Raw genomic sequence first — 26,215 nt, forward strand, 5'->3', positions numbered from 1 at the left:
TTATGTTTTATTACAGCATGTGTTGTAAAGTTCATGGGCATCATTGTAATCTCATTTTATGTGTGTGACAGTATGTTTCTCAAGTTATTATTCAGTTTGTTTTCTGACTGATCAATAAAGATTTTGATCTTTTAAGAGAGGAAATGTTTCCTTTGAGTAACTCGGCGACTACAGGTTACATCCGATTCACTAAGCATAAATGCTGGAGCTGCTTATGAAGGTATCAAATATTCCGCACATGTAAGTATTGCGAATCCCTTCTAACGTGACAATGGATCGACATCGTGCTTTTACACTATTGGGAAGAGTACTAGCACTCTGTTCTGAAGAAGTACAAGCACTCTGTATGGGGGAGTAGAACCACTCGGCTTGGAGCAGTAGAAGTACTCGCTTTTGAGGAGTACAAGAACTCGGTCTAGGGGAGTACTATTAAGCCTGTGGGGAGAGTGTACTAGCACTCTATGGCGGTGGAGTAGCAAAACTCTGTCAGGAGGAGTTAACCTACTCTCTCTCAAACAGGGTCGATGTAATCTCGAAAAGAGGGCGAAATATGGGACAAGCAGATGGCCCCTCGAACAGAGTGCCCAGAACTCTCTGTTTTTAGACTACAGAGACGCTTAATGTGCTGAGACCATGATAGGTTAAGTGTAACGTGCTCGCTAAGATACTTATTTCTGGCAGTCGGGGATATAATACCTATAATAACGTAGTAGAGAAACTGCGAAATAACATATTTACGGGTGAAAGACATTGTTTTACACTTTGCCACGTTAAGTGCGATTAGCCATGTAGTACGCGACTGGTTCACTATCCCTGTCTCGTTGGAGCGCTTTATGCTCATCACTGTTCGTTACATGAACATTATATTACACAATCATCGGCCTATATATTCGTATGCGAGCCGATATGTTGTTACGCAGACCGTTTATCGAGATTGGAAACAACCGAGGCACAAGGGCGCTTCCTTGTGGTATGCCAGCAGCAACCTTTCATTTGGGGCAATCGAAGTCATTAACAGAGATAAACTGCTCTCAATTCGACAAGGCACGGGGAAGAGGGGAGATGGAAATTCAAGACGATGAGCAAAACGAGAACAAAGTAAAAGCGCGAGCCAACGTTTCGACAAGTGGACTTGTCTTCTTCAAGGCAACATATGATTTCCTCGGCACAGTATTTATAGGCGGGGTTCCTCTAAAGGGGAGAGGGCGTAAGGCAGGTGGGTGAGGCAACGAGCGAGGGTGTGTTAGCGGCGAGGGTTCGGAATTGAGAATAAACGAGTGCTGTGCACAAGGCCACGGACAAGACCATCTGTCAATCACGTGTCAGCACCCGTGTGTCAGCCGGCGTGTCAACGGCATGCACAGCAGCCCTCTATTACCTGTTTCGCTGGTGGCCGTGGGCTATCGTGTCTCTGAAAGAGATAATAGAAAGAGTGGCCGGAACCGGGGCTCGTGAAAAAAAAAGGAATAGAAATACTGAAATGACCGTGACAGTGACAAGAACTTTATTACAGTGTCCTGAGGAACTTCATTGGGAACCCGATCAAGTTGGTGGCTCCGCCCACGACGGGACAGGGAGATGGTGACTCTCCGCGACGTCGCGGGCCCTCTGGACGGCCTGTAGTTGGTTTGGGAAATCCGAGCTCTTCAGCAAGGCGTCCCACATGGACTTGTTATGAAAGTCGGAGCCCGCGTTGTACGGGCACAGCCAGAGCATGTGGTCGAAGGAGCAGTAGGCGTGACCGCATTTGGAGCACGACTGCGGAAAGTTTGGGTCTATCCCACTAAGCGCTCTCAGGGTGAGGTTGTATAAATAAATAAAAGGGGGAAAACGGAAATAAGAAGATAAAAAGAAAAAAGAGTTGATGAGCTTAGAATCTATTCGCTATGCTAAATTTCAAGCTATAGGTAGCAACACTTAGTTTGGTTTCTTAGCGTCCTTTTCTTTTTTCTTACTCATTTTTTCTTCTTCTTTCCTTTTTTCTTCATCTTTTCCTTTTTCTTTGAATCCAACAGTCTCCAGACAGTTGGTGTCATCATAATCACAAGGTGATTAACAACGCAGGAAAATTAGCTATTTCGCATAGCTTCACTGGCAGACTTACAGTTAAGAAGTGACTAATTGAGCAAAAGATAAAAAATCTGGTATAGCGCGAATTCCATAACTACCAACTCAGTTTATGGCTTAAAATAATGAAATTTGGAATGAGGTAATATGGATGCTTGCGCTATACCTGGTCACAAGAAACCCTTCTCGGATAGGTACTGTGAGCCCATGATCTGCAATCTTGTATTTAAAAACATACTTGATGGGATCCTCAGAAACGTACGTTTTTTTTTTAAAGGTTAATACTCCATTGATAACCCCAATTGGGACTCTCGTTGGCTCGAAGAAGGTTGAGCTTTATTCCTTCATTATTTATTCTTTTTTTGGGTTAAGCATACGTCATCAGTAATAGGACACAGCAGGTGCGCAATGGGTTTTTTGTCCGTTAGTTTCTAAAGAAGTAGGAGAAAATTGTGAACATAGCGCTACAGTACAGAATGCCGAAAAACTCTATATACTGAAAGCTGCTTTCAAGTCACTTATAATAAAACACCCTAGAAGTGGTTTGAGGACAAATTAGAGTCCACCATGGCTGAAAAAGCGAAGAAGCCAGAACGATACCCTGACCCAATTTCACAAATTAAAATTAAAACAAATTTAAAATTTTTAATGGTTTTTGTCGGCATCCAATTTTCAACTAGCTACTATGCATCCTGTTGGAGTGTCGGCTCTGCATCAAAATCTTCGTTTCATGTCCTCCTATAAAAGCAAAAAACCTTCGTAAAAGGAATTCCCGAGAAGGCTCATAAGAACGTTCAACGATATCTCCCATGCACACGCAATACTAACACTAAAATCAAGATCCAAGCATCACGCGAGCATGTGTTAATGGGGTAGCATCGGATATGTGCAAAGAAAAACACACAAGCATAAAAGGTGCACGGAATACAAAAGTCTGAGATATACTGTAGACTATCAAAATCGACGAAGCTATGGCCGACGTTGGGCTAGTTAGTAGTGCGAGGCTTATGCAGTGCTCGCACTTTATGACTACATGAATGGCGCCTAAGAAGCCAGCAGCGTCAAGTTGTTTCGAATGACAAAGCACTATGCAGAGCTAAAACTAACCATCACAAAGTCACGAACGCTGAAAATCAAAGGCACTAGAAAAAGCGACGACACCGAAAGGAAAAAGCAATGTAAGTAGAGCTGATGCAGCCGGCATCCGTGAGGGACGGGCGCCGAAACCCTCGCAAAGATCTTTCGCGTTCAACGAGACTCGAGTGCGGTCCGTGACGCCGTGACGTGGCTCATCGCTCACAACTGCGGTCGGAACACAAGCGGCTCGTCGCGGTCTATGGAGATGTCGAGGGCCTCGGTTGCGTCGTAGAGGACACCCTGAAGCTCATCCGCGTCCGATTCTTCGGGAACGAGTCCAATCTCTTCGAGCTCTTCGAAGTAGGCGTTCACCCGATTCACCGTATTCGGCTCCCACAGGTACTCGGGTTGAAAGGCACGGAGCGGTTCCTGCCAGTGCATAGACGGGTAACATAGAGAATGCTGGCTCAAACTTAATGACCGTCAATGTTAAAATTACGCTCATGCATTACCAAGAGAAGTGTTCAGTGAAAAGTACATTTTCGAATATATGCGACACAATGTTTTCACGAAGTGGCTCTATTCACGTATTCATCTTCTACAATGCGTTTTGTAGCATAGGTATTACGAGCCTGCCCGACAAATCAGATGCGGAGCCTCCGCGCCCCCTCCCCCCACCCCCCACACCAGCTCCCTTCTCCTCATGCGACCTACGCGATCCACAAATTAGACTGTCTCCAGGATCGGCCTGCTTTCATCTCCCCGTCTCCAGAGTAGGTCCATACGGATAAGCCTAGATGGTTCGTTATCTACAGGACCAGTCTATCTTACTCGACAAGAAGTAGACCAAGCGGACATGCCAAACCCCAGAAAGTAAAACAAAAATTATTCGAAGAAATATGCTTTTCAACACGTATGTTTGGTGCACTGTGAATCATTAGGTGCCGTTTGCTGCTTCGCTTTCTAATGCCCCACAGAACAGAGTCCGCCACTGGCACCTCACTAAGGGCTACACATAAGGTCATCCATTACACGAGGGCTGTCCTGTGTCGGAGCTATACGGCAAGACAGTAGCAGCAACCACGATCAGCAAACGCCAGGAAAGCTTTGCATTGAAAGCAATTTCCAGAGCTTGAGATAGTTTCCTCCGCTGACAAGTCTTTTCCAAAGCAATTTACACACAGAACCAATCACTGTATGTGTTTTGTTGCTAACAAAGAGCAATGAAATCCAAAGTTGTAGTTTTTCACTGAAGACTAGTAAATCTCAAAATATGGACCACTTGCGCACAAAACACTAAAATTAGTTTTTCAGGGAGGGGGTGACATAAACAACCTAAGTAATTATCAACCTACCTCGATCGTCCAATTTATTTTTTTGCGTAGAAAACTTCGGTTATCACGAATGTAAAAATTTGTGCAATGAATGGTTTACGAACGCCTAGGCAAAATGGATTTAGAGAGCTTTATTCCCGCGACATAGCACTACGAAGACCGAAAGAACTCATCTTTATAGCCTTTAAATCAAAAGAAAACACGCTTGAGATTTTTCTTTATTTTTTCTAAAACATTCAATTTCATAAGCTACCAAAGTCTTATCGCTCTTCTTCATTTCTATGGTTGTCATGGTATGTTTCTACAAATAAATAAATCTTAAATTTGCTTTAAGTATTAGCAACTAATAAACAATGAAGCGTACGACATTAAGCTTATACATTCTGGCGTCCCACAGAAAAGAGTACTTCGGTCACAGGAGTTTGCTTCTTATGCATAAATGATAGTGTCACCATTATCATTAACGCAATATGTCATTTATGTTAGCGAAACTATTCTATTATCGTACAGGAACAGACATAGGGTATTTAGAGCAGCAGGACACAGAGAACTTCAATTTATAGTTAAATGGAACACCTCAATCTTAATAATCTTAAAGTCGGAAAAAGAAAAGCCATGCTCCTAAAACCAAGGAATTATCCTGTGTATGAACATGCCTTCTCAAAATTGGTTGGTCAGGTCTTCAAGTGTATTCTCTAATCGAAAGACCTGGTCCATAGTTTGATCAACTGATGTCCTGGACGGACTACACTTCACTGGTCTCAAGCCAAATCTCGAAAAATATCAGAAATTGCAAAATGCTTCTTTGATATGAAAAATGTACAGTTGTTTATGTCTCTCCTTCATGAAATACTGTTTCTAAGTGTGGGGAAACATTGCGATTTCCAACATTTATCAACTGCACAGTATAGAAAAGTGCGGCATATGCAAAGTTGCTAATGTATACACCACGTGAAGGCCACGGAACCCTTATTGAATACGACAGTATTACTGCCATGTCACGACTCCACAACCGAATTTTAACGAGCCACGGTCGTTCGTTATAAAACGGTTTAATTCGTTTCTCGCAATTCAAGATAATTTCAGCATTAATTGCTTTAAACGAACCGCACGCAGCAACGATATTTACCGTGATCAAAACCATTTACCGTAATCAAAAGTTTGTCGAATATTACATGTTTATGTAAAATAGATTCTGCTCACCCGAAAGTTCTCCACGACGCAGGTGAAGATGCCCAAGGGTATCTGCAGCAAGCCGGAGCCCCCCACGACCCAAGCGAGCGCCTTGTACTGGCTGGGAACATGCGCCTTCATAAACACGGGCGGCGTGTACGTGGCCACCCTGTGCACGCACGCCATCTGTGGGGAAGCAGATGCAGCGTACCTATTGGGGCATGGCCTCCGAGATGGACCACGGCGCGCGTTAGGCGCGCGGGGGTAAATGTCGGAGAGCATTATTTGGGGCGTCGCCTTCTTAAAGGGATCGCCCGGGCTCTGCGACGCTTGAGAATGCTTCGCATCCACCGTGATATATTCTGTGAGTAGCGCTGGTCAACACTCACACGGATACGTCCAGTACGGTTCACATAGTTTCCTACTAATGTTCCTACAGTAACTCTGGCGCTGCGATACCTCAGCTAACACGGCAATCATGCTGATCTGACCTTTCTGGATGTGGCTTCAAACGTTCCTGCGGCTTTATTTATTGCGCTTTGTCGGCTCGTAGCCTCCTAAATTACGAAGCAGTTTTATTTGTCTAAACGCGGAAAGCTCGAAGGTTAGGCGGACATGCATAACTATTGCGAAAAGTTGCTGTTGAAGCATAATATTTTGTTAAAAGTGAAGGAGCTTCGAAGTCAAAAGGCTGTTTGAAATCTGAAAGTTTTGGGGAAATCCATGCCCTAACCATCATTTGCGCCATGTTGCATTTGTTTTTTCCGAAATCCATGTTGGCGGCAGTACCACGCCGTCCGCTCCCGGGAATAGCGGTGTTGCCCGAGTTCCCTCTAGTTGTTTTTGTAGGAGTCTGTATCGTACAGATAAACAAATCTCCAAGAAAGAGAGAGCGAGAGGAACAGGAAAATACAGGGTGGTGAACCAGAGGTATATCCAGTTTGCTTGCCCTGCGCGAGGCAAAGGAGAAGGTCAAAACTTGGAGGACGCCTAAACTTCGCCTTTAAGTGTGGAATGCGACAGCATTCGAAGATCTCTGACTGCTCCTCAAGCTTCCCGAATCTTATATCGTTTCCAACGGCAGATTATGTAACCGTTACGCTTAGTGGGAAACACTGACGGCGAACGCTACGCACGAAGGTGAACTTTCTTATAGAAATTATTGTAGCGCACTTTTAATATTTAAGCCTCAGAATCTCAGACTATTAACATAAAAGGCACGCGCTGTCTGCGATAAATTTCACGACTTTTGTTCGTGGTCTGTCATTCTCAATCTTCCAAGGAATAACTTCATCAGGGATGAGCAAAACGTGAACAAGGTGAATGCAGGAGCCAACGTTTCGGGAAGTGGGCTTGTCTTCTTCAAGGCGACGTATGCTTTCCTCGCCACAGTATATATAGGTGGGGTTCTTCTAAAGGGGAGGGGGTGTGAGGCGGGAGGATGCGGAAACGAGGGATAATGTATTAGCGTGTCGAATTGAGAGTAAAGGGACGCTGTGTGCGAGGTCAAAGCCGGGGCACAACACCCCCCCCCCCCCCCCACTCCAGTCTGTCAAAGCACGCGCGTTAGCCGGCGTGTCAAGGGCGTCTGACACGCCGGCTGACAAAAAAAAAAAGAGGAAAGGAAATGAAAGGAAGAAAGGGGGGGGGGGGGCAGCTACGCTGAGATATCAAAGTAAGTGTTGTTGCTTATAGCTTCAAGTTTAGCATAGCGAATAGATTCTATAGCTCCCTTTGAAACGTTTATGCCTATTGGATGCAATGTCTTGAACGTATAGATAAGGTATGATTCTCTGTGTTTTCTTTCTCGTTCAGAACAGAAATTTGACTGTAAGATGTAGAGTTCAAGTTTATCGAAGTTATGACCTGATTGGTTGAAATGCTCGGCGACGGCTTTGGGAAGCTATTTATCTGTGTCCGCGAGATGTCCGTTTAATCTGACTTTCATTGATTGTCCTGTTTCACCGATATATTGTTTCTTACAGAAGGAACATTGATGCATATAAATCACATCCGAACTTGTACAAGTGAAGCTATATTTGACTTCGTGTGTATAACTATTTGCGGTGCTTTTAATTTTAATGTCATTTTGAGGGTACCTGCAGGTTTTGCACCTAGGGCGACAACATGCTGTTATTACGGGGGAATGCTGTTGGCTGACTGTTGCGTGCACTCACATGTCTTAAAATTCTCGTTTCGGTGATAGGTAACCCTGGGTACATCCGTGAACGCTTTTCGCAGACGCTCGTTACTTGATAATATTGGAAGGTATTTTCTAAGGACGTTGTTTATGTTTGGGAGTGCGTTAGAATATTTTCTTATAAATGCCGGTGGTCTGTGAGATTCAAATGTGGGCTGTCTCTTCGCCAATCCCGACTGTCTCTCCCATCTTGACGCGGCATCATAAGCTCTATCGAGAGCAACTTGGGGATAGTTCGTTTCTGCTAGCGTTGATTTAAGGTAATTTTGGTGGTGGATATAATCGTGGTCTTCGCTGCAGATTCTTCTTATACGTTTCGCTTGTCCGACAAAAATTCCTTCCTTGCAATGTCGCGGGTGATGACTGTTGCAGTCTAAATATTGTTGGCTATCTGTAGGCTTCCGGTAAAATGTCGTTCTCAGTTTTCCGTTTTCTATGTTGACCGTCGTGTCCAGGAAGTTGATCTGACTAGGAGAGTGGTGAGCAGCAAATTTAATACTCGGGTGAAAGCGATTGAAATGGCTAATTTAATCGTTTAAGGCACTTGTGCCGTGTTCCCGTATTATAAATATGTCGCCAATGTAACGAAGATAGGTGTGGGGTTTTAACGGGTAGGATTTCAGCAGGTCTGCTTCAAGCTGTCCCATGAAGATGTTCGCATACCTGGGAGCGAATGGCGTACCCATGCTAGTGCCGAAAATTTGCAAGTAGTGTATAGAATCGAATTCGAAATAGGTGAGCGTGAGAACTATCCTAAGGAGCGATAAGTAAACTTCAGGAGCGTGCGCTTGGGGACTGATTGCGAGGGACCTAGAAACGGCTTCAATTCCTTCACTCATGGGAATGTTGGTGTAAAGGGCAGAAACATCCAAAGTGACTAGAATAGCGCGGTCAGAAAGGATTTGGTTGGCGTTGATGCCGTCGATAATTCGTAGGGAGTGCGGCGTGTCTTGAACGAAAGATGGGAGAGTGGTGGGGATGTTTTACAGGTGGTGATTTAAGAATTTAGATAGTGACTCAGTAGGTGTGTTTTTATTAGACACAATAGGCCGACCTGGGATTTCTGCTGCAAATATTTCTTCGACCGGAACTTTACGTATTTTAGGAAGAAGATAAAGGCAGCCTGCTGTTTTGTTCTTGGGTATCATGAAGCGATATTCAGATTGCCTGATTAGTTCCCTGGACAGGAGCTCCGCCATTGTGCTTATCACACTATTGCTGTAATCTGAAGTTGGGTTAGAGTCGAGTTTTCTGTAATGGGTGTGGTTGCTCAGTTGTTTAAGGGCCTAATTCTTATACTTTTCTATAGGCCAGATTGCGATACTGCCGCCTTTGTCTGCTGGTTTTATTACAATATCATTCCTTTTCGGAAGTCCTTTAAGGATTTGGTGTTGAGCGGGGGTCAAATTGTTGCATTTCCGGCAATGCCACGTTGACTCTAGAATTTCCTTTGATATCAGTTTTAAGTATAAATTGAGGTCTGGGCACTGTTCGGTTTCCGGTGTCCACGTGCTAGGTGGTCTAAGAGAGTCTCTATCTTCTTTTCCTACATCTGGTCTACCAAAAAAGAACTCCTTGATGCGCATGCGTCGTGAAAACTCTGTTATGTCTTTGTGGAGTTCGTATTCGTTTACTGCGTTGTTCGTCGGACAAAACGTTAGGCCACGTTTCAGCAGATCAACTTCTTCGGGGCTTAGACTATGGGATATGTCTACTACATTGCTGCAGTGCTCTGGATGCTCGCCTGCAGAATGGTTGGTGGAGCTACGTGCTGCAGGGGTTATATTAGTTTCTTTGAGTGGATCTGCAGCTCTAATATATTTGCGCTGGTATTTATCTAGCAATTTTTCCTCCTTAGTTTGGACGAATTGTTTAAGTTCGCTTCTTTCCGGTTCAGTTAACTTTATGCTGTCGAGTTGATCAGAGATTATCATAGGTTGTTCTTTGCAGTGTTCTTCGAGAATCTTAGTGCATGCAAAAGTCAGCCAACAGCATTCCCCGTAATAAAAGCATGTTGCCGCCCTAGGTGCAAAACCTTCAGGCACCTTCAAAGTGACATTAAAATTAAAAGCACCGGAAATCGTTATACACACGAAGTCAAATCTAGCTTCACTTGTACAAGTCCGGATGTGATTTATATGCTTGAATGTTCCTTCTGTAAGAAACAATATATTGTTGAAACAGGTCAATCAATGAACGTCAGATTAAACGGACATCGCGCGGACACAGCTAAAACGCTTCCCAAAGCCGTCGCCGAGCATTTCAACCAACCAGGTCATAACTTTGATGAACTTAAACTCTACATCTTACAGTGAAATTTCCGTTCTGAACGAGAACGAAAATACAGAGAATCATACCTCATCCATAAGTTCAAGACATTGCAGCCAATAGGCATAAATGTTTCAAAGGAAGCTTTAGAATCTATTAGCTATGCTAAACATCAAGCTATGAGCAACAACACCTAGTTTGATTTCTTGGCGTATCCTCCCTCTTTCTTCCTTTCATTGCCTTTCTTCTTTTTTCTTTTTTTTGTCAGCCGGCGTGTCAGACGCCTTTGACACGCCGGCTAACGCGCGCGCGTTCACAGACCGGGAGTGGGGGAGGGGGAGGGGTTGTGCCCTGGCTTTGACCTTGTAGACAACGTTCCTTTACTCTCCATTCGACACGCTAACATATTTTCCCTCTTTTCCGCATCCTTCCGCCTCACACCCTTTCCCCTTTAGAAGAACCCCAATTATATATACTGTGGCGAGGGAAGCATACGTCGCCTTGAAGAAGACAAGTCCACTTGTCGAAACGTTGTCTCCTGCATTCACCTTGTTCACGTTCACGTCTTGCATTTCCATCTTCCGCATTCTCCGTCTCTTTGTCAGGGATGTAAGGCAAGGTGTGAGCAACTATAGTGGTAGGGCGGCGTGGCAATATAACCCGCGTATACCGCATGTGATATCGCAAGGCGTGGCGATATACATATGCCTGAATATATACGGGAATTTCTGCTCACAAGGAAGCTGGCGGCGGACGCCGACACCGGATTTTCTGCGACACAGGTCCCTTAACGCTTCTGCGTTAATAAATTTTCCTTTAGCAAAAGCGTACGACAGGAACGACCACCATAGCAGATCAATGGTATAGCACCGCAAATGTGAAAATCGGGGTTCGGTTCCCAGCTTAGATGGGTGCGACATGAACCATACACCATCTACCTGTGCAGGCACACTAAAATCAGTTTCGTAACAGCACCACAAGAAAGAAACACTCAGTTCATCCCACTCATCTGACGGGGAAGTCCTCATTGGTATACATCGTTTTTTTTTAATGGCTTTGTCCTCAAAGGCCATTACGTCTCATTTGTGATTGCCTGCTTTCCTCCCGACGCTTCCATAAGGTGACTTGGCGTAGTTTTCGGTATAGAGACTTCCAGTAAATAAATTCACTTCCTTCGCTGAATTTCAAGCTTAGCTATCCGTGAAAAATCAGCTAACTCATTAGCTTTTTCCAGCTCAGGCAACAGTTTATAAATGGAGGTGTACTTTACAATTCGTGTTTTTCTGCATCTCTCAAGAAAGGCGATTATGTGATGGGACATCGGCTGAGGATTCTCCAGTCTGTACTGCGTCTCTACCAGCAGCCGCCCCTGTTTGGAACTGCTACCACACCTAACTCGAGCTGTTTAATAAACAAACCCAATTTACTTTGTACTGCCCGCAGCTGGACAAATATTTTTGCCTTTCCTGAGACTTCACCAGATTGCGTATTTTCGCAGCACCATTTTGTCAATTTTGGCGTCACCACGCGGCGAGTTTTTGATGACTTTGTCCTCGCCCTGCGGTTTCAAAGCTTCCTGGTTGGCTTAAATCCTGCATAGCGGCTGCCACGGAAGGGCATTGGTCCCGGTTTGAATCTCCGAACCGGGACACATCCTTCCTCAATAACGAATGCTTCTCTCTGACGTAAACTTTCCCAGAAAGCATCGGTAGTTTTCGGCAATGTAAAGAAATATCCTACTGCTTTTATAAAGCCATTTGTTTTCCCAAAAGAATTGTGCGCTTAAGGGTGCATGTTTGTTGCAGTAGGCTATTTATTTACGATTTCCTGTTTCATTGCGTATTGCCACGGACAACAAGGCCAACAGAGCGCAAAAACTTTTAGTCATCCTTAATGTGCCCCAGAGATCCCGGGCGACGACGCGTCATGAGAGCTGTAATGCTCGGGGTTCGGCGACGTACGCCAACCCCGAGCATTAACGTACGCGTCTAACAAATTGGGGGCGTGAGGCCATGTGTCCTACTGCACTGGCTCCTTTGTATCTGTTGTGGAATTCCGACCACAAACCAACGACCATGAAAATGGGTGAAATGGTTTGGCTTGAACAGGAGTTTCCATGGTAGTTTCGTGCAAATCCTAGCGAGCTAGGCCAGAAGAATATTGCTAGCCGATGGGCCTGATTTTTGTTAGCTACAACTTTACTCGGCAAACGCAGTGTTGAAGTGAGAAAAATAATGGTCAAAGCTAACTGCTTTGTAAATAATACTTCACAGCTAAAATCTGCAAGAACCCATCTTACGATAAATGTCAGCGTTAATGCGATTAGCATTGAACGAATGTACCGACGCACCATATGGCCCACGCCGAAACGTGTATGCAACCCAGCTTGTCTCTCGTGCTCGGATGGATGGATGTTATGAACGTCCCCTTTGAAACAGGGCGGTGAGCTTCACCCTCAAGCTCTTTCTATTATACTGCCTAATGTCCTACCTAGATTAAAGAAAGAAAAAAAAACACTATGAATTCCCAAAATAAATTTTCTGACACCATATTGCGAACTTTCTTTTTGTACGTCCCTGTTGTCCCTCCTACTTGACTGCATTGCGGACATGTTTACTGTCCCCCTGCTCTCACTGAACCCATGGGCTTAAGAAGGCCAGTGGTGCCTAAATCTACCACTGGGCAGATATCTTAGCATTCTAATAAAGCATGCTCCTTCGCTTCCCTAGCTTTACCGCAGCAAGGACATACTACTTCTTCCTTCTTATATCTTGCTTTATAGGTGCGTGTTTTAAGGCATCCTGATCTCACTTCCAAAAGTAGTGAGCTTCCTTTTGATTTATTAGCGCCTTCGGGATAATGGCTCTATCGTTCACTTCAGCTTTTGCAACGCATTTATTGATAAAGTTATTTACAATTAGGACGATTATACTAACACCCTCACTAAGGTTCTCTCTTGCTCATGAAAAGCTCTTTCCAACGTCTCCATTATTACCCCCTGACGCCTCAGTAACCAAGCATAAGACAGCCCAAGTATCTTAAATGTTGATGCCAAAAGCGTAAATAAAATGTTTCCAAATATCCTTCCACTGATACCCGCCGATTCGCCACACAGTGCTAGTGTAAAAGATATATGGTTACATCATAGCATATACGACTGCGAAATAACACCTCCAGGTTTTACAGTTGTTATAACTGATCGACGTCAATTAAGAAGAGGGGGCACTGCATTTTTTTTACAGTGTGAGCTTAAATTTTCAATAGTCCCTAGCCCACCTATTGCCGAATCAGTTTGGTGTAAGGTCTTTTTCAGAAGTATTTCTAAAGCGTTTTGTGTTATCTACCACCCGCCGTCATCGAACATAGCTCAGCTGCTCGCTTTAACTACATTCATGAACGAGCGTACCTTGTCTTCTTCAAGATTGATCTGTCTTGGCGATTTTAACACCCGCGGTATTTTATGGCCATCTTTATCGCTCACCGGCTATGATGCGGAAATAAGCGAAAAGCTGTTAGATTTTGCATTATATCATAGTGTAAAGCAAATTAACTGAATCGAACACAAGAGGCACTGCAGTTCTAGACAGTTTTGCTAGTTCCAGCCTTTGTGATAATGGTTTCGAATCTGAGGTTACACATGGTATATCAGACCTCAAGGCCGTTCTTGTATCAATTTTCCTTCCCGTTTGTAACACCACTTTTGTTTATTTTACTTTTCCTGATTTATCACACGCCGACGATGCATCTATTATTGCTCTTTTGTGTGATTCTTCTGATGATGTCGAATGTCTCCGTGAATACAATGATGATAACTTCTTGGTGGCTCATTTTGAAAAGATTGTGGCAAGCTGCATTCAACGCTTATTCCCTATAAGAACAAAAAACTCCTAATCTTCCCGCGATATCGCGTAACATACTTCACCTGTCGCGTCGCGCTACTAGGTTAAGGCGTTTAAAACGAAACGTTGATCGCCTTAAAATTAGCGATTTTAACGTGGCAAAGGCGGAACTTCGCCTCAAAATTAATTCATCAAAGGACTTCTACTTCAGGGTTACATTACAAGGCCTAATGAAAAGTAGCCCTGGCAATTTTCGGGCTTCAATCTTACCCAGCTCAGCCCCCACAAAAACAGTTGTTATAAATAATGTCCCATCGAATTATACATTAATTATTGCTACCGCATTCAACGAATATTTTTAATTAGTGTTCACAACTGATAAATTCGACTTACCAACCATGAGTCATGCCTCACATGATTCAATTGGCGATATTACCGTGTCTCTCGAAGGTGTTTTGAATTTAACCTTGCGCTTTGAAATTAAACAATCATGTGGCCCTGATGGCATTACCAACGATTTTCTTGTTAAGTATTGTGCTTGGGTAGTCGATATTTCGTTGTAATTTTTGAAAACCCTTTATCTACTTCGACTGTCCCTTTGGTTTGGAAATTGGATAACATTCTTCTCTTGTATAAATGCTGAAAAACAAAGTCGCCATTAAACTATCGTCCGGTTTCATTAACGTCTCAATCATGAAAACTTCTTGAACATATAAAATTTAAGCCTATTATGGAATTTCTGGAAAATAATAACATCTTATGTGATCCCCAGCGTGGTTTTCGTCGCGGGTTTAGTGCAATAGCTCAGCTCGCAGAATTCGCGCATGACATTTCACACGATCTCGACACTGCTACACTAAGGCATTCGACACTGTTACACACTCAAAATTCTCCGTAAGCTTCGTGCTATACTTAATACCTCTTCCTTAGTTGACTGGATCGCTAGCTTTTTACATAACCCAGTATGTTTCGTTTAATTCCTCAAACTCATCGGTAGTTCATGGTTATATTGCACTCAGTTTTACACACACGATATTAGGTGAAGGAGGGGATGTGGACGGACGTAGCGCAAACTACCAACTGTTTAATATTGTTAAAGAACGCGCTTACATAAAAGGAGATATGGCGCGGGGGGGGGGAGGGGGGGCAGGGAGGGTCGAGATATAGAAGTATATGACAAGGGGACGACATTTGATCATAGTTCGAGTCAGGTATACATCGTTCTCTTGAACCCGTTCGGCCTGGCAAACTCGACCTCAGCTTCGATAAGCGCGATGGACGGAATGCTTACGCACATCTCTTTTTCTTTAGCTATCGCAAGCGCCTCCCATATTTCTCGCTCCGTTTTTGTTTTTTTATGTGCCAATCACTGCGGTGCTTTTTAGTACTGGAGAGCATTTGCATTGTTTGCAATGTGCAGCCAAGTTGCTATAGTCGGATACAACTTTAGAAAAAAGGGGAGGCCCCGCCCAGATGACCGAAGCGGCGAAGTCACCGGCCATCCGGCGCATGACGTCGGTCCAGAATGCGCGCCCATTGGTGCACCCGCCTCGGAGGAGTAAACGCCCCCTTTTTTCTAAAGTTGTATCCGACTATAGGTGCTGTAAGAAGCTGGCACGTGTATTTGTGCTCCCGTAACTTATCATTTAGACAACGTCCAGTTTGCCCGATGTATACTTTCCCACAATGTAGTGGGATTTGGTAAACAACTGAACTAGCACATTCCACGTACTTTGTCACGTGCTTGGTCTGACAGAGCGTAGCATTAGGATTGGCCTCTTTGGATCCTGCGTTCACCCCCTTGCACATGCCTTTTAGTTTTTGCGGGGTGGAGAACAGAACTTGAACATCATGGCGTTGGGCTGTCTTTTTATCCTATGTGACAAGCCATTGATGTAAGGCAACACCTTACACCTTAGTCAACAGCTTAGGAAAAGCTCATCTGTAGTAAATGTGGCGTCTGGAGTTCCCCAGGGTTCCGTGGTGGGACCAGTTTTGTTCTTGTTGTATCCGCCTTTCTGTGGACGACTTTGAGCTGTATAACGTAATTAACACGAATGTTGGCCACTTATCATTTAACGACTCTTCTACAGAATTTTGCAGGTGTTGCGACAAATGTAAAATGAAAATAATCTTTGTATATACAGTCACTTTATCCTTTAGTAAGCGCACTTTTGTCCCTTTATTTACCTATTCATTTAATGGCTCTTCCCTATAACGGGCGTCTGAGCACAAGTACCTTGGCCTCATCTTCACACCTAACATGCCATGGTCTAGGCATATTCAATACACAGGCAATAAAACAGTGATTAAAATAGGCTATCTAACTCGCACACTGCGAAAAGCTCCGCGTGAAATAAAATTGCTATCATATAAGTCGCTCATCCGACCCATTCTCGAGTATGGTTGCCCCATCTGGAACCCTTATAAAGTATCTGACATTAACACCCTCGAATCAGTTCAAAACAAAGCAATCCGTTTCATATAACGCCATTATTACTGGGACTTCTGATCCTCATCTCACCTTGTTTCACTAGGTCTACTAGCTCAGTCCCAGCGGCACGATCGTGAATTGCAGCATGATCTCATTAACACCCCACACTACTCATTAAAGAACAACTGCCTGTCTCCTGATAAATTGAAACCTACTTGTAATAGCCACAAACTTAATCTTACACCATTTCAACCGCGTGCTAACCTATTTAGGCTTTGCTTCTTTCCTCGCTGAACAGAAAAATGGGACCTACTACAAGGGGAAATTTGGTCCCGGCCTTTAGAGGAATTTTCGTATAAGTTAACTTGATTCATGCTCTGTTTATTGTTACTCATTTTATCTTTTGTTATGAAGTCATCAGGGTTCCTACGGTGTCGAAGTTGATTTGCACAGAAGAAGGTTTTGTTTAATCTAATCTACAAACCCACTCCTGCGATAGCCAAATTGGGCTGCAGTATGGGTAAATAAATAAATAAATAAATAAATAAATAAATAAATAAATAAAAAAATATAATTATTTATTTATTAATTAATTGTTTCTTTGCAGATTTCGTTTTTTCCTCTGAAGTAGCTACTCATGGCAGGTTTCTTTACCATCGCCGCCCCCCATGAGATTATTTCAGCCTCTCTGACTGTCCGCTTGACGTTCTTTATCGCTGTGTTGCTCACCCTACATGCCGCACACATGGTGGTAAGCTTCCTAGTTCTTTTCCTCCACTGCGAATAAATGTTTTTCCTGTACAAATACCTCAACACTCTCCCAGCCCACTTACTTTCTTTCATATTCCTCAGTCGTCCATCATCATTAATTTTACTATGAGCTTCCCTCTCTTCAAATTTTGTCCAGCCCATGTCATACCGCACAGCTCAACTTGTAGTCTACCCGTGAGCGCCCAATGCGAGGCGTCCCACTGACCTTTGGATGCCATCGAGTCCTGATTGTACCACTAATTTAAAACAAGCAGCCACATTTCCAAAAGTAAGCCGTGAAGCCATTACACGTTTCCACATGCCACGGTGCAGCTAGTACCTATTGTATCCCCATTGCACTCTGTGTCCCATAAAGGCTGGATTTCTCTTCCCCTTTACTGTTATTGTGTTTCCTGAGTTTCCATATATCTATTGCTTTCGTTTATCCAAATACCAAGGTATTTATATTCTTCTAGTGGAAGTATTCCCTGGCCCTGTTTTCTCTGCCCATGCTTCCAGCATTAATTTGATTGCCTGCGTTGCTAACCTGTATATCACCGACGTAATGGTGAACGGTTTACAAGTGAATTCGATCTTTCTCCCCCTTACCTCTATAAATGAAATGCATTCTACTTTGTCGCCAACTGCCTGGTATTCGTCAATATTTTAAAGTATTTTTCCACTGCTTTCACCAGAACTCCCTTACTTTTTGTTCCTAGTTGATTGACCAGCCTAACAAGAACATTGTCTAGCCCGGTGGCTGTACGCTTAGGAATTTTCTCTTCGGCTCCTCCAGTTGAAATTTGTCAGCACCAGCTCCTTTTCCACCTTGTTCTCATTCATGCTTTTCTTTTCTTCAATTACAACCTCGTCACTGCCTTGGAAAGATTCGGGTGTTATTATTCCGATGTAATTTAATGGCGCTTCCCCTTCCAGTTTTTCGTATAGGATATGTTGTTGTGTTGTTGTTGACTTGCTGCCTAATAATTTTATGTGGTTACAAAATATTTCAGGTGCGGCCTTCTTTTTCTCATGTATTTCTGACAGCCAACGTTCACTTTCACCTTTTATTTTTCCTTGAACCAGTATTTCAGCCATGAATTTTTTCCCCCGGTATATTTCCCATTTACTGGCTACTTCATCATGCGGTAACTGCGTTCTTTTTATTTTTTTGCCTGCCTCTGCTCTCGGGATGCTTTCTGTCGTTCGGCGATCGCTTCTCGTATCTCCCTGTTTCATAGCTTTCCGTTTTTTTTACTTCCTAACAAACATGTTGTTTCTATTTTCACATTTCTGTCGTTTTTACACCTAAAACCCCACTATATTCCCACTCTTTACTTGGCCATTCCCAAAGTTCTTCCTCGACTCTTGAGACTATATTTCTAATTTGTTCAGAGTTCAAATTTGGACTGGCCATGTTGCTCTCCTTGCTCTCTTTCGCAAATACATATACCATTTTCAATATGATACGTTTATGTTCACTCCCTAGGCGTCTATACCCTTCATCATCAATGACCATTTCCCTCAACTTATCATGAATTCCGTCTGTCATCAGACAGTGATCAATTGTCGATTGCCGGTTTCCCACTTCGCACGTGATCTCTTCTTCACACTTAGGCCCTGTATTCTCGATAAATAGATTATGTTGCTGACAAAGATCTAGCATTAACTTCCCGTTGTTGTCGGTGACTGGATACGGCCGAGAAGGACTGGTGATATGGTGCTCCTTCAGTGGGTAACCGTTTGGTTTTGGCTGTAAGGTTTACCAAACTTCAATTTCTCTGTGTGTGTAGATTTGATTCGCTGGGATCTTTTACTTGTATTTTGATTTGCGTGGGTATCGCAGCAAGTATTGTGTGACAGCAGAGCCAAAGCTTAAAGTAGCGACCATGGTCCCATTATGTTGGACGAGAGCTGACCTGTTGTGGTTGTGTGAAGCGGTCGAGGTGGACGTAGAGGAGGATTTCATGGAATCAGAGATTCGTAAACCATTCTAGAAAGTAAAAATGATTTGAAATTCATCGAGCAAATAGGTAACCGATTTCTAAGCGAAAAACGCGAACTGGAAGCAATTAGGCAAGAATAGGAAGAATTTAGGCAAGAAAAGGAAAAAGCTAGGCAGGAACTAAAAAGTATTTCGCAGGAAGAAGGTCTAACAGAATTAACGAGGCAGTACCTTGCAACATTGAACAAAGAGATTAAAGGTTTAGAGCAGGAAATCGAGCGAAGCTAACAGCGGCCTGAGAAATCTGTAGGCTGGACGCAGCGAAAGTGGGAGGAAGCCGATGGCAGATTTCCGTCGAAAGCCGAGAGAAGGAGTAGCATCTGTGAGATTAGCAGCACGTTTATAAGTGAACTGGAAGTGCTAGCAGCTAACGATGCCTTAGTGGCAACAGAGGCCCTTAAAGGCCAGAGTGAGAGCGACGAGGTGTTGTGCCAACAGAGCACTGTAGAGACAGTTAGGCCAACTGCGAATGAATTTGCACAGTCACCACGCGTGTGCGTCGCTAGTAATGTTAGCGAGGTTGCTAACGAAGCAGAGAGTACTGCTGACCCGACAGACGCGAGCACCCATGTCGAGTCAGATCTGCGTGCCCAAGAAAAGTGCCAGATGGACGATGCAGTTGAGGGCAGTTCGTAGGATTGCGAGCGCCGTTGCTCAAGGGAAGACCACTGCATGGTTCAGGGATCGGTGCAGCTCTCCTCTTGTCTAGGTAGCCAAGAGAGGGATGATTTAGTGTGGAATCACTCGGACTGTGCGGGTGAGACAGCGATAGAGACCGACGGGCTGTGTGCCGATGCACAGCTTGAGCTGGGCAATACAATAGAGGGTAGTTCGCAAGAGTCCGAGTACCACTGCTCAAGTAAAGACTGCTGCATTGTTCCAGAGCCGGTTGAGCTGTCCGCCAGTCGAGGCAAAGAGAAAGTCGATTTAAATGAAAATAACTCAGGCTGTGCGAGTCAGAGACCGATTCGGCCCGGCGAAATGTGTACCGGCCAGCACGAGGCATGAGAAGGCGACATCAAGACGAGTTCAAAGAGAATGCGCCACAGAAAGAAGCACCGTAAAGATCAGAAAGCGGTAAATAAAGTAGCGCAGCCAAAGACGGCGAAAGACGCAAAAAGCCAGGGCGCGAGGAAAAGAATGGTGTGGTCGTCATTGACGATGTTGACCCATCAAACACGTTAGAGCCACCGGTCAAAGAGAGACCGAGAAACATGTTCTGCATGGACGCGGACAAAGGTCACCAGGCAGTTACGTTCCTTGTCGTTCTGTCGTTCTTTTCGGAGTGCAGCATATAGGGCGAAGGAGCGCAAGGTGGCAAGATGAAACGAGGTGATAGAGAATCGCGACGCGGTCAGTCGAGTTCGTGGTGAAAGCGTGGCGCCAGGACGCAAATTGGCAGGAGACTGTAACCTCTTGAAGGAGCTAATAGTGTGTCAGCCCTTTTGTTGTTCCTGGGTAGCCAGAATACCTTTCGAACCGCGTCCACCTCGAGTACTGCTCAAAATTATAAATCAGTCGAAAATGCTTGGAACGGGAGGCCAAGAGAGCTTCGGTAGAAGTAAAGCGTGTTTAGTTTTATTTTTTGAGCAATGGAAAATTTTCACGAATTAAGACTGAGGTTTCTTTCAATGTGTAAGATATGAGCTTTGTTTGTTTTGTTTGAAAAGCTCGAAATTTGAATGATGCGTTTTATGAAAACCTGCAGTTTCGCGAGGTGTTCATTAATGAGTAGTAGGCTCTTTTTTGTGTGTGTGCGTGCGTAACCTGAGTGTCAATGTTATGGTAAGAGACCTATGGTAACGCGTGTGTATTAGTTAACCTTTTTTATGGAAGTGTTTTTGAATTTTCTAAGGTTAAACGCGTAGATATTCAGTAACTGCGTAATTTGCAATAAAAAGCGTTCTTAGTTCCATTATCGAGTGTCCTGTGCGGACGCAAGGAAGCAGAAGGTTTGTGACTGGGTTCCTAGTGTTTGTTTAGGGTGGCCCTGTTCTGACCTCTATTGAGCGTGCGTGAAACTAGCTGTTAGAAGACGCATTTTTTTAAAAGGTACAAATGTGAGTAAGCGTGATGAAATGCTTACGTAAGACGCAAGTTTAGTTGCTCGGTCGGTTAAGAGTGGACACGGGAAGAGCGCTTGTGGTACCACGCCTAATCGCCTTGTTTTCGCTATGCAGGTCTTGCTTTTTATCATCTTCGGATGGTCGTCCTGCTTATCCCGTGAACCCGCACCGTCCCATTTACTTGTGCCAGCCTCAGGCATGACCGAAGCCTATTTCAGCGATACGCCAGCCGCGATACCGACCTATTCGCTCGACGTTTCCTTCGGCCTCCCAGCCACATCGACACAGCCATCACCAGGAGAGGCTGATTTAAGCTGCCGACCCATCGATCCACACTTCAGTGGACACGGCAACAGCGCTTGTGGTACCACGCCTAATCGCCTTGTTTTCGCTATGCAGGTGCGTATAATTGCCTCTCCTCATGCTAAAAAATCTGATAACCGCTACCTGGTACTGTTCCCGTGTCCACAAGTGTTATTTGACACAGTGTGCGACTGTTGTTCTGTTATCCTACTGTTATTACGTACGGGGGATGTCGAGACTAACCCTAGACCTAACACACGTTCTGAATCTCTGCTTGATATTGAATCGCTTCCTTCTGATCGTTCTGAACAAATGAACGTTTTATTCAAACTGCTTAAGGATCTGCACACTCCATCGCTTCAAACTTCCAAAACACAATCCGAACTAGCTGCTGACGTAAAGTCAATAAAAAATGGCCAGAAAAGCATTGAATAAAAAAAAACTGGTCTCCAAAATCGCTTAGATTTACTTGAAGAAAAATTTAACAACGTTGACCAAGTGGCCAAAGAAATCTCAGAAGTGAATGCCAAGGTAAACAGTACGACCTATCGCTTGGAAGCGCTTCACTTACGCCTCGTTGACATTGAAGACAGATCGCACCGTGATAACCTAATATTTCGTGGTATCCGTCACACAAAAGAATCATGGCAAGAAACGGAGACCAAGTTAATATCAACGATTAAATCATTCTTCGATACATTTTCAGATGACACCCTCCATCGCGCACATCGCCTTGGCCCTTTCGATCCTAACAAGTGTCGCCCCATAGTTGCAAAGTTTTCACATTCGAAAACCCGGGAGAAAGTGTTCGCGCTGCGCGATCAATTCAAACAAAATAACCTTACTATTAGCGAAGACTTCTCGGTTCCCACCCGCGTTGCTCGCAAAAAGTTAATAGAGTTCAGTACCAGTCACCTCGGTTCCCCCAACTTTAAACTCCGCTACAATAAATTGTTTCTGAACAATAAGTGTTATATTTACGACGCGTCTACCGATAGCGTCCGTGAAAGAGCGCAGAGTGCATCTGGCACATTACAGAATCATTCGGTTCCACTACGTACGTCACAATAGGGAAGCGTAAGGGGTAGTGGCCTAACATCACAAAAAGCTTTACCTTACTTGCCCATTCTTTTTACAAATAGAAGAAGCCTTGGGAATAAATTTCATTCTTTATCTTCGGCAATCGACACGTGCGATGCAAAAATTATTGCCTTGACAGAAACTTGGCTTCCTGCACATGTGCGCGATTATGACACTTTCTGTGGCGCCGGCAATTTCGCTGTCTACCGCTGTGATCGATCTGCACGTCGAGGAGGAGGCGTCCTTCTCGCAATTTCTAAAGATATTCCATCATTTCATATAGATATTAACACTGAACTTGAAACCACGTGGGCTTGCCTAACTCTCGGTCACACAAAGATAATCCTCGGCGTTTGCTACCGCTCACCCTCGTCATCTGCTATTTTAACTGAACAGCTACACGATGCTATTAATCTAATTTTTTCCCGTTTTCCTACAGCACCGTTATTCTTACTCGGCGATTTTAATTTTCGAAATTTAATATGGAATACGCATCCACCCACCATAAAGCCTTTTTCCGTACAGGCTAAAGATTTCTGTACACTGTGTTCCCTATTTTCATTTTCCCAACTTGTGACTCAGCCTACCAGATCATCAATCAGAACCGCTAACACGCTTCATTTAATTCTAACTAATCAACCAGAACTTGCTTCCTCCATAACATACCTACCTGGTATTAGCAACCATTCCTTACTGACATTCGGTTTAAAAGTCTTCCATCCCAAAAAGATAAAAGTTAAAAAAGTAATACGCGATTACAAGTAAGCCAACTTTGGAGCCATTAACAATGAACTATCGTCATTTATTCAAACATTTTTTGTTGATTTTGAGAACCGTATGGTCCAGTCAAATTGGGATATATTTGTAGACCAAGTACGCCTATTAACTGAAAAGTTTATTCCTAATCGCATGATCACTTCTAATCCTCAATCCCCTTGGTACAACTCTTGTATAAAGCGCCTATCTAACAGAAAAAAACGTCTCTATCGCTTAGCTAAATCATCTGCAAGTAAAACAACTTGGAAAACCTATAACGTTGCCAATAATGTGTACTTACCTGCACTAAAAAATGCTAAAGACAATTACTTATCCCATACATTACCTGACATGCTTACGACAGATATCCGAAAGTTTTGGCGCGTCATTAACCCGTCTTCTCATTGCTCGATCACCTTGAAAGATGAGTCTGCTGAAGTTATTTCAAGTGAAGCTTGCGCAAACATTCTCTGTAACATTCTCTGTGAATCATTTGCAAATAATTTTTCCACTTCATCGAACATTGATCTACCACACACAAAACACTACAACTATCTCATTATGCAACCCATAGCTCTTGACTTTGCAGGTATTGCTAGGCTGATTCATGATTTGCCTTTAAACTCAGCTCCCGGTTATGATACCATTAATAGCAAATTTTTGAAAAACACTAACACATACCGTTCTGTAATACTTGTAATATTTTCCAGCAATCAATAAACACTTGTACTCTGCCAGCTCAATGGAAAATAGGGAAGGTGGTTCCGTTGCATAAGTCTGGTAACAAAAGCTCACCCCTGAATGACCACCCGATTTCGCTTACCAGCACCTGTTGGAAACTTCTTGAACATGTTATATTTACTAATCTCGTTGACTTTCTTGACTCATACACATTTTTCACCTCTGCTCAACATGGTTTTCGCAAAACATTCTCATGTGGAACCCAACTAATATCTTTCACTCATAGATTACACTCTATTTTAGACCGCGCCTCTTGTGCCGACTGTGTATTTTTAGACTTCAGCAAAGCATTCGACAAGGTTTGCCACAAACTGCTCCTATTCAAGCTGAGTCTTTTAAACCTTCACAGTAACCTGCTGAAATGGATTGAGTGTTTTCTTACTAACCGTCATGAATTTGTTACTGCGAATAATTACGATTCATCATTCACTGAGGTTCGTTCTGGTGTGCCTCAGGGATCAGTACTAGAGCCCCTACTGTTCCTGACTTATATTAATGACCTACCTTCTTCATTGACATCTCACATTCACTTGTTTCCTGACGATTGCATGATATATCGTGAAATAATTACTAACGACAACACTAATGCTCTTCAGTTTGACTTGGACTACGTGATTGATTGGTGTAACACTTGGCTTATGGAACTTAATATTAATAAATGTAAAGTTATGCGCGTGCAGAGGAACACCTCAAGTACTCTTCCTACTTACTAGCTAAATAAAATTCCTTTAGAACGCATTAACTCATACAAATACTTAGGAGTTCATATAACAGCAAAAGTAACCTGGAACATTCACACTGAGTACATAATAAGTAAAGCTAATAGCATGCTCGGGTACTTACGCCACAAGTTTTCCAAAACACCATCATCCTTAAAATTACTACTTTACCAGTCATTAGTTGCGCCCTAAATTAGAATACGCTGCAGCTGTGTGGGACCCATACCATGAAAACCTTATTTCCTCACTCGAGCTTGTCCAAAATAACTCCGTCCGATTCATATATTCAAATTATAACCGTACCGCTAGCATAACATCAATGAAGGACAATCTATCTCTTCCATCACTTGCATCTCGCAGAACAATAGCACGTTTGACACTGTTTCACAAATTTTATTACCATTCCTCCCTTCACAGTAACTTCATTTCTCAGCCTCATTACCTATCGAGCCGCATCGATCATCGCCGTAAGGTCGGACTTCAAACAGGCAACACTAACACTTTCAGTCAATCTTTCTTTCCCAGATCATCACGACAGTGGAACCACCTTCCCTGTGAAATTGTATCTATTGTCGACAACAAACTGTTTCGTAAGGCTTTAGCTAACATTGTATAATTAGGAATTATTAACATGTTATTTCATTTACTTGCCGTACTTTCAGGCGACTAAGGACGACACTGGTTAACATTCTACTAACAGGAATTATCAAGTTGCTACTTTGTTTACATTGTCTGTCGTACTTACAAATATTGTGCAAGATATTACATAGTATTGTATAATTGGTAATTACTAACACACTGCATTGTTTATTTTCCGCACTTTATTGTTATACTTCCCGTTTTCCCACTCCCCTCTGTAATGCTTTCGGGCCTTGGGGGTACCATAAATAAATAAAAATAAATAAATAAATAGGTTACGTGTCCTGTATGGACTAGAGAAAGACACATGAGTAAGCGTGATGGAACGTTTGCGTACGACGCAAGTATGTGTTCTCAATAATGACCGCAAAGCTAGCGCTATTGTGATTACGTACCTGTGGAGTTGACCAGACTGTTCAGTGGCAACAATACGTGCTATAAGTACACCCCTGCGATAGGGTAAGAATAGGCTGTTCGTGAAGTTAGACTGCTTAAGTTATGTTAGGGTATTGGTGGTTGAGAGCCTTCGGTTTAGTTCTGCGTAAACCTTTACTCTTGTGCAGCGCGACGGTCAGGTTTGGTCGAACTCAAGGGGAACGTGAACGCTCGCTTTGGTGGCACGAAATTTTGGGGCAAAATTTGGGGTTCCCATTGAGTGCCTTGCATGGAAATTTTGATAGGAAGCCTGGTGGGTTAACAGCTGATTGCGGGCGTTTGCACGCTGAGTGGTATTGTGTTGCCGGGATCGACTCTTCTGTGCTGGT

General features: G+C 43.5%; 1 protein-coding gene across 4 annotated transcripts in view; it reads right to left on the bottom strand.

Annotated features, from left to right (window-relative positions):
• Nucleotides 1-2,692: 2,692 nt before the first annotated feature.
• LOC135899412 (sodium- and chloride-dependent glycine transporter 2-like) overlaps nucleotides 2,693-26,215 on the bottom strand; it is a 204,790-nt gene continuing 181,267 nt past the window's right edge. For all 4 annotated transcript variants that reach the window (XM_065428652.1, XM_065428653.1, XM_065428651.1 and 1 more), the window contains exons 13-14: nucleotides 5,682-5,837; nucleotides 2,693-3,573 (exon numbers count right to left, since the gene is read on the bottom strand). In XM_065428652.1, the coding sequence (XP_065284724.1) occupies nucleotides 3,364-3,573; nucleotides 5,682-5,837 (366 nt within the window). In that variant the 3' untranslated portion in view covers nucleotides 2,693-3,363. The remainder of the gene's footprint in view (nucleotides 3,574-5,681; nucleotides 5,838-26,215) is intronic.

The sequence above is a fragment of the Dermacentor albipictus genome, chromosome 6 (assembly GCF_038994185.2).
Source record: "Dermacentor albipictus isolate Rhodes 1998 colony chromosome 6, USDA_Dalb.pri_finalv2, whole genome shotgun sequence".
Classification (NCBI taxonomy): Eukaryota; Metazoa; Arthropoda; class Arachnida; order Ixodida; family Ixodidae; genus Dermacentor; species Dermacentor albipictus.